Source organism: Notamacropus eugenii, chromosome 1, assembly GCF_028372415.1.
Source record: "Notamacropus eugenii isolate mMacEug1 chromosome 1, mMacEug1.pri_v2, whole genome shotgun sequence".
Taxonomy (NCBI): domain Eukaryota; kingdom Metazoa; phylum Chordata; class Mammalia; order Diprotodontia; family Macropodidae; genus Notamacropus; species Notamacropus eugenii.
This window is the reverse complement of record NC_092872.1, coordinates 576,518,717-576,535,306: the sequence shown is the minus strand read 5'-3', so window position 1 is coordinate 576,535,306 and position 16,590 is coordinate 576,518,717. Positions and strand designations below refer to the sequence as shown.

The 16,590-nt window shown below is 40.0% G+C and overlaps 1 protein-coding gene across 4 annotated transcripts in view; it reads left to right on the top strand.

Annotated features, from left to right (window-relative positions):
* Positions 1-5,108: 5,108 nt before the first annotated feature.
* FDFT1 (farnesyl-diphosphate farnesyltransferase 1) overlaps positions 5,109-16,590 on the top strand; it is a 36,831-nt gene continuing 25,349 nt past the window's right edge. For 2 of the 4 annotated variants that reach the window (XM_072634389.1, XM_072634387.1), the window contains exons 1-2: positions 12,127-12,831; positions 15,781-15,964. In XM_072634389.1, the coding sequence (XP_072490490.1) occupies positions 12,467-12,831; positions 15,781-15,964 (549 nt within the window). In that variant the 5' untranslated portion in view covers positions 12,127-12,466. Of the gene's footprint in view, positions 5,453-5,675; positions 6,004-12,126; positions 12,832-15,780; positions 15,965-16,590 lie in introns of those variants that run through there. The other 2 variants (XM_072634390.1, XM_072634388.1) reach the window with 2 other exon arrangements.

Sequence of the window (16,590 nt, the reverse complement as noted above, 5' to 3'; positions counted from 1 at the left end):
TTACTTAACCCCAATTGCCTAATCCTGGGTCATCTCCAGGCATCCTGATGGATATCTGGTCACTGGATTCAGATGGCTCTGGAGAAGTGAGGCTGGTGACCTGCACAGCCCTCCCTCACTCAAAACAAAGTCAAGTGCAAGTCATGTCATCATTTCTCTGATGGCATGGTCTTCTTAGGCAACCAAGGACATGGATAGCATTTTCCATCATGAGTCTTTTGGAATTGTCTTAGATCACTGTATTGCTAAAAAGAGCTAAGTCTATCAAAAAAGTTGGTCATTGCACATTGTGTACAATGTTTTCCTGGTTCTGCTCACTTCACTCAGCATCAATTCAAGTAAGTCTTTCCAGATTTGTGAAAAGTGTTTTGCAATTGAGTTTATATAGTTTCCGGGTTTGTATTAGCACGTAGGTTCCCCAATATTTTATGTTGTTTGAAGTTATTTTAAATGGCATTTCTCTTTTATTTCTTCTTGGTGGGTTTTTTGGGGTAATATATAGAAATGCTGATGATTTATATGTAACCTCATCATTTCAGAGATGAATCAGTCCTGTGGAGGTTAAGTGAATTGCCCAAGTTCAACCTTGGAGGCAGGATTTGATCAAACTCAGGTCCTTTCTATGGCCAGTTTGCTTTCTACTTAATCCCTGTGGGCCACAGGTTCCTCATCTGCAAAAGAAGAGGAGATGATGTCTTATAAGTTCCCTTCTAGCCCTAAGTCTTTGATTCTGTGACTATAAATTGTACAACAGTTGTTCATGATATGGTAGAGGGGAAGAGAGAAAATGGGAAAGGTTTTGAGCAGGAGATGGTTCCTTGAACCCTTTGAAATTAAGGATTCTTAAAGGAAAATGTGAAGGAATGCATTTAAGACATAGAAACTATCCTCTATTTCTTTTCAAAACTTGTGTACTGGATATATCCAATGAGATTTTCAACAGGCATCTCAAACTCAAGTCCAAAATAAAATTCATTCCTAGCCTTCTCCCTTCTTCAAAGCAAAAGAAAACAATAAATCAATCTGCTGCTTATAGTAAACTTTCCTATTTCTGTTAGAAAGCACTACCCTAACAAATGCTCAGGTTTATAGTCCAGGAATTATCCTTTCCCATCTTCTCCCCCACCCTTCCCTTAATTGCCAGGTCTTCTGGAATCTACCTTTACAATATCTCTTGCATCTATTCAGTCGCTATCCTAGTTTTGATTATCACCTTGAACCTGTGCTATTGCAAGAGCCTCTGAATTGGTCTGTGCCTGAAGTCTTTCCCTCTCTGATTCATTTTTCATACAATTTGCCAGTGATTTTCCTGTAACATCCCACAGTGTCACCCCCCCCCCCCCCCACACACTCAAATTCCAATGATTATCTGTAGTCAAATACAAACTCTCCAGTTAAGAGCCCTTCCTAACCTGGCTTCCACTTTTCTTCTCAGAGTTATCATGTGTTGCTCCTCTTCATTTACTCTTCTTTCAGTCCAACTAAACTAGATTTTTTGCTGTTTTACACACAATTACATCTTTTTCACAGAGGCTTTGCACAAACTATCACCCCATGACTTTAAGGGGTACTCCCTGAGATACTCTCTCTCTCTTAATCTTTGGCTTTTGGGTTGGAATCCTTCATTTTTTTCAAATTGAGCTCAAGTGCTACCTACAAGAGGCCTTTCCCTAGTTGTAAGTGCCTCCCCATACTTCCAGTACGCTTCTTGCTCTAATATTTTATTATTCTGTTTGGGAAATAAGTGAATCTTTAGGACTACCTGTTGATTGACATCATCATTGTTTGGAGGACTAGGAGCTGTTAAATCCTCAGACTGCTCAGTTTCTTTTTCTGTTGGAAAGAGTTCATTCCTTTAGCATAACTCCAAAGCTCAATTGTCTTTCTTCCCTTTCTTTACTGTCACATGCTTCTACTTTGTATATTTCTGAAGCATAAAAGAAGTCCTGTTTGCCTTTTTTCCCTTGTTTTTTACCTCTAACCCCTTCTTCCACTTTTGTTAAAGAACAATTTACCTAGGAATTGAGGAGGTGTTTCTGTAGTCCATTTACCTTCTCTTTAAAAAGGAAGACTAGCCCATACAAGCATTTACTTGTCAGTGGAAGAGATAGATTCATTGCAAAATCTGCACAGGTAAATGCAAGCTATTCCTTCTCCTTCTCAAGTAACTTGCCCATGGTCACATGGCAATTAAGTATATGAAACAGGATTTCAACTTGGATTTTGCTAACTGTAGTCCTAGCTCCCTATCCAGTGAGCCATTTAGCTGCGTCAACTACAGACTCTTTAGCTTGGCTCTGAAGATTTTGACAGACTTTCCCCAGATTGGGCAAGATTCCAATCTACCATTCCAATACTATTTCACATTATTATTATTATTTTACAAATGGAAGCAATGATACTTTCAGGAAGAGAGATTTTCAATCCTCTGTTCCTACCATTAGCTTGAGTCCTATGATACACCTTGATCACTGTAATGAGTATAATTTACATTTACATGGCACTTTAATTTTACAAAGTACTTTCAAAAATTAATCCTGTGCAAGTGTTATTTTTCTCATTTTTACAGATGAGGAAAGTGGGGCCTGGAAATTTTAAATGGTTTGCCAATTGTAATGCAGGAAAGAAGTATCAAAGCCTGCACTCGGACCCACATCTCTTTTACTCAAAGAAACTAATTCAGTCTTTTGACTGCATTTAGAGAGGCAAGAAGTCTGCAACAACGGAAGAAACAAGAAATTGTACCTTATATGGATTAGTTAAATGACTTGGGAACATTTAGCATAGAACAAAGAAGACTTGTGTTCCGATTTAAGCTGTCTTCAATTGTCTTAAGAGGTATCATCTGGAAGAGGTATACTTGCTCTACAAGTTCAAGGCTAAGCTCGAAGTAGTGGGTGGAAATTGAACAGAGTTAGATTTTGGTTCAATGTAATAGAAAATTGCCTAATACAAGCAGAAAAAAATTGTCAGGAAGTTTTTCCTTGTTTTCTTCTCCTTCTTGTTAAGGAAACTACTTAATGCATATCGGCACCTCTGCTGCTTAATCCTTAAAAAGGGACCTGGGGCACTAAGAGGCTAAGTGACTTGCCCTATGACTTCCTTAAATCATACCGAAATTGTGGTGGCTTAACTGGAGGTGTGGGAACAAAGATGCCAAAGAACCCTTCTAGTAGTTACTGGAGTTTTCCTAGTTGACATTTCTGTCATGCTTTGCCTAATAGCCAAACTAATTCAAAGACATTTACAGACAAAGTAGGGAGAGAGAAGAGGAAACACTCTAGAAAATGAAATGAAGTAGAGAGGTGTTTGCTGGACTGTGGCTGTGGATAGAAGCTAGAGAAGTGGGGTTGTTGGTGAGAAGGTACTCCTTGAGAGTGGTGTATGGTATCTGGGTGCATTTGAGGTCTCAAGAGATTTGCTGGGGCCAGTATATTTAACGCTGACTTGAGAAGTGCTTATTGGAAGCGATTCCCCGGGCTCAGATAATAAATAACTGCAGAACTAGGGACCACACAAACACTTGTACAAGGTTCTACTTAGTACTCAAGGATGTTCTGGGAATGCTTTGGTAGATGTAGAAAGATGGGTCTGTTTGGATTTCTTAGCCTTTGAACTTACATAGTGCAAGGAAGGCTAGTTTGTGGCAGATGAAAAGGGATTTTATGCACTGAGCTCCTCTTAAACACTTCTTCCCTTCAGAAACTCTTTGGTCCAACCAAACGGCCTTGCTGTTCTTCACAAATGACATTCCAGCTTTGGCTCAGTTCCTTTGCATGGGCTGTGCCTCCATACCTGGAATACACTTCCTTCTCAACTTCTCCGTCTTAGGTATTCCACAGTTTCCTTCAAAGCTTAGCTCAAGCTCAACATCTCCCCTATATCCTTTCCTGATCATTCTCCAGCTGCAGGCCACTCTCCTCTTTTCTCCATTACTTATATTTATTTTGTATCTGATCCATATTAAAGGTTAAAAAATGCTTAAAAATATTTTTCTATTTGTGCATATATGTAAATTGTCTATAATATTTACCAATTACGTAAACTATATATATATATGAAGATACATATTTGTATCCACACATATATACATAATTTGTATATACAAATATATAAAGAATGTGTATGAATACACAAACACACTGAAGTGGCTTGAGGGTTAGTTTTGACTGAGAAAAGATCTCACTTCAAATTGTCCCTCCAATCCCACACATGACTCTTGGCAAATAACAGCCTTTCAGAGTAGTAGGGAACTTTTTAAGATTAGAAATTTAACAGCAATTGGCAAATCTGCACCTAGGGATTGTGCTCTGCTAGAATTTTCATTAAAAAAAAAAACATGCCAAAGAACTAGAGATGCCCATCGATTAAGTAATGGCTAAACAAACTATGGTACTCTGAATGTAATGGAATATTATATTATGCTGTAAGAAATTATGTATGTGATGGATACAGAGAGGCATGGAAAGATCTCTATGACCTGTACACAGTGAAGTAAGCAAAACAACATACGGTAACTACAAAGTAAATGTTAGGAACCATCGCAAAACAATAAAAAAATGAATGTTCCGAAAGCACAAAGAACAGTTTTGACTTCAAGTAAGAGACAGAAGAGTGTACGGGTTAAGGGAATACTGCATATAATTTCAGATTTTTTTTGGCCACTTTTTTTCCCTTTAAGGAATTCTTTGTTAGGAGGGATGGGAGGGGCTAGGAAAGGGATACAGGGTCAGATCTAGACCGAAACAAAAGGTATACAGTATTTAAAAAACAACTCTCGTTTATACCAATTTTGCTTCACCGGCTCTATGTCTCCCCTTACATGATGTCTTTGAGGGCAGAGAACGTTTCCATTTTGGGCTTTTATTTCCCGCGGCACCTGGCGTTCACCGTTCCCACTCCTAGTGGGAGCTTAACGAATGCTGTTTGACCCAGGGCAGCTTGACCGGGCACCAACTGGGCGGCGCTGCTGGCTCAACTGACGAATTACGCAGTGGGCAGCGCCGAGCGGGGGCCGGGGAAGCATCCCTGCTGAGCAAGGAGCGGGCGGAGGGCGGGGAAATGGCTCCAGCCTTTAGGGATTCAGAGTTCCCTCGAAGCTCGGCCCAGGGCGGTCCTGATTCGGACGCCCGACACGCTCCGACACGCTCCCCCCCCTCCCCCCCCCGCCCCGGGCAAAGAGTGCCGAGAATTCGTTATCCCCCCTCCCCCTCCGTAACCCGGAGTTTCTGGCAGCGGAAGTCGGCGTACTTGGCGGGAGAAGACAAGGCCCGCGTGGGGAAGAGGACCCAGGCCTGGCTAGTGGGTGGGAAGGGATCCCAACCCAGCGCACCGCCTCGAGCTCCGGGGCTGGGCAATAGAAAACTAGCCATCCGACACCCAGGACCGTTGTAGTTTCCCTCATACCGCAGCCCACTCTGCCTCCTCCATTCCGACTCAGAAGACTACAGAGGTAGGAGTCCAGAGGCCTCGGGTATGGAAGCCCAAGACGACGGTCCAATGGGCTTCGGGAAGGCGCCCGTCACACCAGACTCGTCCGGCTTGCTTATTGGCTAGCGTCTTCCTGGTGCGAGCATCGTGGGCCAATGAACGTGCGCCCTTCTACCCGGCGATCTCGGGAGGGGGCGGGATCTCGAGCCTTAGGCATCAATTGGCGGTGTGGTGATAGAAGGGGCGTGACTAACGGCTTCGAACCTCCTCCGCCCCCGGTTCCTTTCTCGTGGCTCCGCCCCTTTGGTTTCAGTGTATTAGTGGTGTGTCAGTCACGGCGCCGGTGGTAACCAAGGAAGGAAGGAAGCCGGCTGCTGGGCTGACTAGACTGACTAACTGATTGATTGATTGACTGACTGACTGAGTGACTGACTGACAGACTGACTGGGAGAGAAGCCCGTCTGCAGCCCCGACATGGAGTTCGTGGAGCTGCTCGGGCACCCGGAGGAGCTTTACAACCTCCTGCGGTTCAAGATGGGGGGAGCCAGGAAGGTGATGCCCAAATTGGACCAGGTGAGTGGGGCGTCGCCCGAGGCCCCCAGCCGGGCCGCAGCCCGGGTCCACCGCGCGCCCTCCCCTTTGCTCCTCCCCCCTCTTCCCCACCCCAGACGAGCCCTCTCTGTCAGCCCGCCCCCAGCCTGAGACAGGTGAAAGATCCATAGCAGCTCCTCCCAAGATGCTTATTGTGCGCTACCAGCGGGGCCGGGGAAGGGCCGGTCCGGCCCCCCCTCCCCCTCCTCCGGCGCCCCCCACTTCCCCCGGAGTCTAGCATAATCCCCCGCGCTTAATAAATATTGATTGTAGTGGGTCCCTAGCTTTCGTAATTGGAAAGGGGCTTGGAGATTACTTAACCCCAATTTATTCCCTGCCTCCACATCCCCCACCCCACTTTACCAACAGGGGAAACAGTAAGCGTCATAGAGCTGGGAAGGTTTTCAGAAATCATCTAGTCATAGGATCATGGGCCTAGAACTAGAAGGGCCCTCAGACTCAAGGTCAGCTACCCTCATTTTACAGGTGAGGTCTCCAAATTTTGAAGCCAGGTCCTGACTTCATATTCAGAATGTTGCCCAGGGTCGCTGTAGTAGAGGCAAAATTCATGATAAGATGAAATTTTAGAAGTGAAATTGAAAAAACAAGCCAAAAATCTTAAGATAAAGTGGAAAAAGCAAACCAAAAATCTTCAGATAAAGTGGGAAAAGCCTTCTAAATGAAGTCAAGACCTGTTTTTCCAATACAGGCTTTCCTGAATATTAACTCTGCGTTACAGTTTCCTCCTCTGCAGAATAAATAGTGTGAGCCAATTATTTTTTTTTTTACATTGTTTAATAGTACTTTATTTTTTCCAATTATATGTAAAGACAGTTTTCAGCATTAGCCAGTTAATTTCTAAATCTCTTACACCTCCAAATACCAAGCTACCAGGTTAAGGGCTCTTGCTTGACCTAATACTGGAGCATGAAAAGAGAATTATCTCCTTCGAATTGGTAGGAGAGTTGGATAATACTAAGGGATTGGTCCCCAGCTGTATGATCTTGGGCAAAACTCTTTTTCTCTGCCTCTTCCATCTTCCCTAAAATGAAAGGTCAGATTTGAGGATGTTCAGAACTGGGCATTTGAGAGAATTTGCTTTTGAAAAGCTTAGAGTTGCTGGTGGAGCCTGGAGATACTAGTTTAGGTTTTTACAGGAATTTTTTGAAAAGTCTGTGGTAGTCAAATGAATTTTAGCAAAAGGTTGTCCAGACCAAACTTTGCATTGTAGAAGAAATAAAAGAAGACATTTGCCATTTAGGAGTTAGCTTCTAGTAGGTAAGATAGAGTTACCAGAAACAGCCCTTTATTCCGTTAAACCACAAGATTTGCAACATTGAGTGGTAAGGGTTATGATTACTAAATGAGTTAAAAGTGAGGGAAATACTAAGCTGGTTTTTATTTGAACCTTAAGTTGGGCAAAATTTGGATTTTTGGAGAGGAGGGGAAAGGGCATTCCATTAAGAGCATGAGAAAAGACAAGGAAGTGGGCTTGATGTTGGCCTGTTTGTGAAAACATGGATACCACCTGGGTTTGTGAGGAACAGCTCTGGGACTCTTGAGAAGGTTCATAGAACGTGAATGGAAGGTGAAAGATTTAAAAATTGATGTGGTAGGCAAAGCAATAAGCAGTTGCCAGTTCGGGGGATGATATGATGAAAGCAATTGGTCAAGTGTTAAGCATTTACTGCGTACCAGACAATGCTATGCCCTGGAATACTAGAGGAAAAGCAAAAACAATCGCTATTTTTGAGGAGCTTTCATGCTAATAGGGAAGACTACATATATAAAACATAACATATCAAGGCAGAGTAAATAGAAGTTCAACCCCAGAGAGCATGGCTCTGGCAGCCAGGGTACCTCCTAGAATAAACAGAGCTTGAGATGTCTTTAAGGAACCAGCGATCTAAAAAGGGGAGGTTAGTAAGGAGTGGCACAGAGAACAGACTGTGAGAAGTCACTGAGATAGGGTATGGAATGCTATGTTCAAATAACTGCAAGTAAGCCAGTATTACAAGATAGTAGAGTTCTAAGGAGGGGAGGAGAATGTAAAAAGAGAGGAAAGTAGGGGCCAAGTTATGAAGAGCTTTAAATGCCATACAAAGGGGTTTATTTTTGACACTACAGGTAATGGGGCACCACTGCACATGGTCAGACCTAAATTTAAGAAAATTTACTTTGGTAGTTGAATGGAAAATGAATTGGAATGTGGAAGAGACTTGAGGCAAGGACACCAATTAGAAATTTATTGTAATAATGATAACAAAAGGTTATGAGGCTTCAACCATGGTGCCCGCTTTGTGAGTGAAGAGAACATGGCAGAGAAGAGATGTGAAAGTAGAAACAAATTGACAACAGATTGAATAAGTGGTGTGACTGAGAGAGAAAGAGATTACATAGAGGTTGTGAATCTGGGTGATGGGAAGAATGGTGTTCCTTTCAGTAGTAATAGGACAGTTCAGAAGAAGAGTAGGGCTTGGGAGAAAAGATACTATTCTGCTGTTGAATTTTAAATATGAGGGGAGAGTTAGTGATACTGAGGTGTTTAAAGCCAAAAAAAAAATCTTTGAGAAAAGTTTACCGCTGGAGAACAATGCTAGAGACAGGAAGATTGCAGGATAAGCACTATTACTGAGGCAATTTGTTACTGATGGGGAGGTTTACCAAAATATTACTTAGTTTCTGATCCTTAAAATGCTTTTTTCCTCATGAAAGGTGAGCAAAGAGTCAAGAATGATTCAGGTTGCAATCCTAAGTGACTAGAAGGATACTGGTACCTTCAACAGAAGTTGGGAACTTAGAAGAAAGAATAGGGTGAGGTAATGAGTTATGTTTTCCACATGGTGAGTTTGAGATGCCAATGGGACATTTAGTTTGAAATGTTCAGTAGGCAGTTAGTGATGTGAGACTGGAGCTCAGGAGAGAGACTTAGTGTGAATATATAAATCTGAAAGTAATCTACACAAAAATGGTAACTGAAGTACTTTGAGCTGATGATGCTACCAAAAGAATAGAGAGAAAAGGACCTAGAACAGAGCCTAGGGGGTAAATCTGTATTGCTTAGTGTTTGAATGAATAGCTGACCTCCATTAGATGACCTGTCAAAAACCTACACTTAAAAAACAGATTTTACAGAGTTTTTACTTTTATAACAAAAGGGTCCTTTTCTCTAAAAGAAAAGTTTCACTTGTTGGAATGGTACCTTAAATAATGAGCACAGCTAGACTGCTCCTTACTTTCATGCTTTCTGATGGATCATCAGTGTAGCCAACTCCTTCCACTTGTGCTTCTACTCCTTTTCATCCTTTGTGATTCTTGTCCATGCCCTCCATTTATCCAAGGCACTTGAGACTTTCTGATAAGTTTTCAAGGAGGACTAGCATCTCTGTTGTGAGGGCTTGCTGAACCCTTTTTAGGGCTGCTCATCCACCTTTGTTGTTTACCTAGCACTCAACTTTCACCTGTGGCTCTAAGAAGCTGCAGCATGTGGACGCACCTTGGTAAATTGTCTAGGCAGACAGGCTTAAGCCAGGTTGAAGATAACTAAGGGGCCTCAAACTGTTCAGTGAGTTAGAGGAATGTTTACCCCAAGCATGTGAATACTTCCCCTGGTAGAATGGGCATATAAGAACAATTTGTTCCAACAGCCATGAAGGCTGATGAAGCAGGCACTCTGCAGCCCTTAGAGTTTGGTGATGGTATCAGAAATGCCAAGGTCATTCACTGCATCCCCAGCCATCACTAGTTATCTTGACTTTTGTCTTGCCATTGGATTTCAATGACTCTGGAAGAGAGAGTGAGGCACAGAGAGGCTGTGCAACACTGCGTCACCCTAATCCATTTCTTGAATGAGTCAAGACATCACTCCATGATGTCATTGGTTCCCTTTGAAAACGAAAGACAAACAACAAATTTCTAAAAATGCAACATTGTCTCTGTCCATCTTTGTCTCTACATGACCACTTCCTTTTCTAGACATAACGTCATTTGTTGCACTTCTTTGATACTCTCCACTGTCATTTGAATGACCTACAATTTTGATTCTTTAGAGATTTGGGTGTTTCTTGATTTGCAGCCAATAGTTCATCATTCGGGAGATTATTAGAATTAGAAGATAAGCTTTAGTGGCAGTGAGCATCATACTATCCTTGAGAACATTGCATATTTTTCAAATGCGGTCCAGCCTGTTCTTCTCTTGTCCAATTATCTTGTCTGTCTACAATGCCTGCCCAAAGATAAATGTGCTGTTGGTTTCCTATCCAGTTGTATCTTATTATCTAGGCAATATCAATTACTTTTCTACTTTGTTTTTTCTTTGTGGATTACCAAGCCAGTTTCTTAGATAGCTGTGGATCTTATTGAAGAATCCTTATAATGTTCTGGGACACTGAAGCAATTGGTACAGTATTGTCTACAAAAAGGAGCATGTCCTCCCTATTGGGTTTAAAATATTCTCTTAATACAAAATTTTTAGAACTACATTCAATGTTCTGTCTACATTTTTAAGCAGTGAAATTATCAGAGCTTTAATAGAGGGGTCTTTTACTCTTTTTATTTTCTGATACGGAAATCTTGCCTAACAATTTGTCTTGGGTTTTCTCTAGGTCAGAGTAGCTAAGTCTTTCACAGTTGATCATCCTTAAAATATTGCTATTACTGTGTATGATGTTCTCTAGGTTTTTCTCATTCACTTTGCATGATGAACAATGGATTTGAAGCCTTGACTTGGGTTCAAATTCTAAGTTAGTTATTTACTACCTGTGTGATTTTGGGCAAGTTGCATAGCCTCTCTGGGTCTCAGTTTCTTTTATCTCTAAAATAAGATCATTTCTAAAAGTCTTGCTGTCTCTTAATTCCTATGATCCTACTGAAAATAAGGGGGAAAGAATAGGGGTAAAAGAGATAGAACCAGGGAAATAAATTCAGTCTCTATTTCTGGAGATGCAAGATGTATTATAATATGGTATAAGGAAAAGTATAGCCTTCTATAAGAAAGTGGTTCTTAGGTATTGAAGCTCTAACTGAATCCCAGTGACTATAACTAGATAGTTACAATTAAAGAATAGGTGAATTTACTATTAAAATAAAAATGAAGGCTAATGGACTGTTGTTAATTTGTTTATAGGAAAGTGTTATCAAGCTGATTTTTTAAGTGTAAAGGAAGTTAGTTGATTTCATTAACATTCCTACCCTTTCTGTTCATTCTTCTTTGCTCCTTTGATGTGAGGTGGAAATAGTTGATGCCTAGAATTTTTAAATATCCTAAGATTAAAGTTACTTTAAAAATGTGTGTTTGTGTATATATATATACAAATATACATACATATATCTCCCAGTTCTTTTAATTTTTACTAGAAAAACATTTGTTTGAGCAGTTAGGGGAGATGGTTTGAAATTCTTATCAGATTCGCACTCCCCCCCCCATTATATTTGCATCGGAGAAATTGGTAGAAAATACTTTGTATAATTTGCCCTTATTCTTTTCATTGTTTAGTCGTGTCTGACTCTTAATGACCCCATCTGAGGTTTTCTTGGCAAAGATACTGGAGTGGTTTGTTATTTCCTTCTCCAGCTCATTTTACAGATGAGGAAACTGAGATAAACAGGGGTAAGTGACTTGCCCAGGGTCACACAGATACTGTGTCTAAAGCCAGATTTGAATTTAGGAAAATTAGTCTTCCTGATTTTGTGCCCAGAACTCTATCAAGTGTGCCACCTGGCTTGTTTAGGAAAGGGTAAATAGTCTGGTGATTTACAACTCAGCTGAAAGATCAGCTCAAGTTGTAGTCAAATACTGTAACAGGAACAGCCAGCTTTCCGATAAGTTCAAATTTTATTTTGTAGGAAGTAGCAATTGTAATACCTGGGCTTAAGGAAATGAAAGTATAAACATTTTAATTATTCAACAAATACTGAACATTTTGAGAATAAGACATGGTATTATTATTATTTTTTTTTATGAGAATAACAGCATGGTGTACAATAGCTTTAATACTTGTTTTGGAGTTGTTAGACCTGGGTTCAAATACGTGACTCTGAACAAAAATTCACCTATTCTGGTTCTCAGTTTCCACTTGTGTGAAGGAGGTTGGGTTAGATAACTGTCTCTGAGGACCCACCAAACTCTCTAAGGCTGTGAATCTCTAAAATAGAGAGGTAATAGTATTAAAGTTCAAAGTTATAAGAACATAGGAGTGCTAGGTCCTTCAGTGGGTTTTAAGGGGTTAAGGAAGTGGGCACTTGTTATTCCATGTGTGGGGGCGGAGCATGGAGTGGAAGTGGGTGTCCCAGGGGCCTTTGGCTGTTTATCTGGCTGAAACTGGGGAGTGCCTGTTTATTTTGAGGCTGTGGAAGTCCATCCTCTACTCGGTCTAGTCTATCGATCTTCACCCTCAGGCCATGGAAAGGAACTCCTGACTTCTTACTGCCCTGAACCCCGCCTCCCATGGCTGCTGCATGCTGCACTAAGGCTGGGGCTCTTTTCAAGCTTACTCTGGGGCTGACTCCTTCAGCAGCACCCAGGGCTTCTGGGATAGGAGTCGGGAACTCCCAGCGCTGTTATGTTGTTGCCTTCTTCCCCTGGACTACTAGGGATTGGTGCAGAGGGGAAGGAGTATGTTATTGGCCCCCTACCATCTCTCGCCTACCCCAGCCCCGTGCTTCCTCAACTTCTACTTCCACCTCCTCCTCCACCTGTCTTCTCTGTCCACAGGACGCTCTCAGTGATGGCCTGAAAACTTGTTACAAGTACTTGAACGAGACTAGTCGCAGCTTTGCAGCAGTTATCCAGGCCCTCGACAGTGAGCTGCGGTGAGTACTGTCAACTACTGTGTACTTGGAAAGAGAACCTCCTTTATGGGATAGTTGACTCATCTGATTTATGTAAGATGGAACTGGGGTTGTTGTGAAGAATTGACTTGAATGTAGCGTAATATTTCTTCCTTTCTGCAACGTGTCTTGTCTAGATTGTTTTCCAATCCATAATAAAGTGTCCAGAGTTGAAGTTTCCACATTTTTGATGGGAATGCCCCTTGAGGCACCTTGACATTTAATGAAGTTTTTAAAGGGGAGACTGACATTGTTCACTTTTAGGGGACAATGGCAGTTTTATTCCTGCAGGTTTTGTGAATTAATTTTTTTGATCAATACTTCTATCTACATGCTGGATGTTTAAACTAAGATCCCTTTCTCTGTGTCTTGACTGCAAAGTATTTGTAAAGTTTGTATGCCAGCCCTGTATATATTACTTTTTGGTTAAATATAACTAATCCTGTGGGGATAGTGGTAAAAACCAGTTGTTATCTGTTAGAATCAATGCACATGAATAAGGAAAACTAATACAGGTGCAGTTAATTGTAACTTTAGGTGGATTGTAAATTTTCACATGGTGATCAGTCAGAAGGTGTTGTTGTACGTAAAGGTGAGGGCTGTAAGTCAGGAGGCACTCATGACCTTGACTATGTGACATCCAAAATTTATTTATCTTTTGTTTAATTTGAAATCTTTCTCTGTAATCAGATTCTTAATATATAAAATATGCTGAGTGTTAAACCAAACACAACTTACGAAGAAAGAGATTCATTGTTGAAGAACTTAATTCCTTTTTTGGGAGGTGGGGTCTTTTTATGAATTGTCTTTGAGTCCCATGTATATGTTTCTTCAGTATTAACATGTATTTTTGAAAATTGAATAGAATTCCTTCCCTCTTTACCTAAAACGATTAAGAAGTTAATTCAATTTGGCAGATTCTTGTCAAGTGGAGTATGGTATGTAGAGCACTCTGTCTATAATGAGGCTGCAAAAAGCAAAAAGAAAACAGCCCCTGTCTTAAAGGAGTTTACATTCTAAATTAACATTTTGATTAGCTGAAAGTTGTTCATACATATCATACATAGCTTACCAGTTTTTCAAAACTGAACATTAGTGAATCCTTGATTCAGAAGGAACTTAAAGAATTTCCGAGTACCTCCTCATCCACTTGAACTAGTACAATAGTCTCCTAAAAGATATTCCCACTTCTTTTTCCATTTCCAACCATTCCTTTACACATCTGCCAGACTACTTTGCTTTTGCATAGATTTATTTTTGTTACTCCTTTGCTCAAAGCCTCCCTATCAACTACTGAGTAAAATTTACTCTGTCAGGCACTGATAGCCCATCGAATCTGGCCTCCTCCTACTTTTGCAGACATTTCTTTTTTGTTTACCCACTCTGTGTCCAGTCTTTTGCTACCACAAAAAGTGCTGAATATTTTCTGTTTTTAACTGCCTTGGGGTATATGGCCAGTAGCAGAATCACTGGGTCAGAGGATTTGAAGGCAACTAAGTGTTGATGTGGGCAGAATGTTGGACCTGGAGTCAGGAAGACTTCAAATCCAGCTCAGACAGTTACTAGTTACATAACCCAGCAAGTCACTTAATCTGTATTTGCCTCAGTTTCCTCAGTTATAAAAGGGAGTAATAAATAGCACCTATTTCCCAGCATGATTGTGAGGGTCAAAATGAGATAATATTTGTAAAGCATATAGCACAGTGCCTGGCACTATTTTTAAATGAAATTAGTCACTTTCTTAACATAATTTCACAATATTTTCCAGAAGGATTGGAACAGTTTATAACTTTACTAACAAAAGTATATCTATATTTCTTCTACTGCTCCAACACTAACAATTTGTCTTTCATTATCTTTGCCTATTTGGGTATAAGGTGAAATTTCAGTTGTTTCATTTGCTTTCTGTCTCCATTCCTAGCCACCCCCCTCAAATTTCTATTGCTATTTTTTGTTTTTATATTGCCCATGTTTCCCCATTGTATCCCTTTTCCCTTGTATCTTCAGGAGGAGAGCCATCTCTTAAAACAAAGAATTCTTTTTAAAAGAAAAAAACCCCCAGTCAACATAGCTTAAAAAAAAATCTGACATATACAAAGTCCATACATGTGGACTACCCAGCTCTGCAAAGGAGTGGGCAGAAGTGTCTTCTCACAAGTTTTTTTTGGGTCCAGACTTGATCTTTAATAATTTTATATCATTTAATCTTCATTTTTTGGTGGTGGTTGTTTTTTTCCCATTGCATGGTTGTCATTGTTTACGTCGTTTTACTGACTCTGCTTACTTCACTTTGTAATAGTTCATATGAATCTTTCTCATGCTTTTCTGTGTTCATCATACTTCTTATTCTCATCATTATAGAGCATTGCATTTTCCTTATTAACGATTTGCAGTATATTTTTCATATTGTTGATCATTTCTCTTTCTTTGGTGGAAAGCTGTTTGTAACCTTTGAGTACTTATCTATGGGGGGGAATGACTTGCTCTTAAATGAATTTGTGTCAATGCTCTATACATCTTTTTCAGATACAAGGGTTTTTGTTTTGTTTTTGACTACTCAGCAGTTTTTTTTTTTTAGTCTGGCTCTGTCCTTGAAATTATTTTGAATAAACTGTATATATCAGTGTGTATATATATAGATAGATAGATAGATAGATAGATAGATATAGATATACAGATATATAGATATCAGTATAAGTTTGCCTAAATGTGGCTTATTGGATTAGAATAATGAATATGGTGTGAAAAATCTTGACTGTTTTAGTTTTCCTACTGTTTTGAGTTTTAAATAAATTAATTTATTGTTTTAAATGATAGTGTTAATATTATATATGACATGTCATTGAAATATTTTGTAGCATACAGAATACCCTAGCGGATAACTTTATTCATTCAAAACCTTGAGACATAAATATTTCTACTTTTTTTCAGCAATGCTGTGTGCATATTTTACCTGGTTCTTCGAGCTCTGGACACTGTGGAAGATGACATGACAATCAATATGGAAAAAAAGGTCCCATTGTTGCAAAATTTTCACTCTTACCTGTACCAACCAGATTGGAGGTATATGGAAAGCAGTCAAAAGGATCGGCAAGTTTTAGAGGACTTTTCAACGGTATTAAAACTAAAAATAATCCTCTTAGTTTTTTGATAGATGATTTGTGGTTGCCAGCTAGTAGTTGTCAAAGGCATGAACCAGCACTGTAAGAAATTTTACAGGGTTCAGAACTGATTTTTATCATTGTAGTAGGGTGGTTTGCAATTTACCAAAATGTCCTTTTCCCATTAAAAACAATAAAATTATTATTGAATCTCAGGCCACAAGAGCCTGTTTAATTATATAGTTGAATGTTTGTACTAATAGCCATGAGTACCGTACTGAGTGCCAACTACCTTTTGAATTTCACTTTTCTTTGAGCCTGGTAAGCAGGACAGCTTTAGGTAAGTGTTTTGGGGATAAGAATGGAAACTCCAGTAGGTGGGAAATCCAGTGGCAAAATAACAACATGTTTTCTAAGATGGCAGCAGGGAATTGGGGATATAGCCAAATACTTTATATATACAGTTTTTTTCTTCATTTCAAATTTTCTGTATGTTGACCAAATACTAGGATAATATCCATTCTTTAAAATGAGAACTTTTTCAGTGATGATGTACTTTTCAAATGTGGAGATGGTTAAATTGTGTTACTTTAAGGACTTTTTTTCCTGATTCTTTCTTGAGTCACTGTTTTTGTGATCT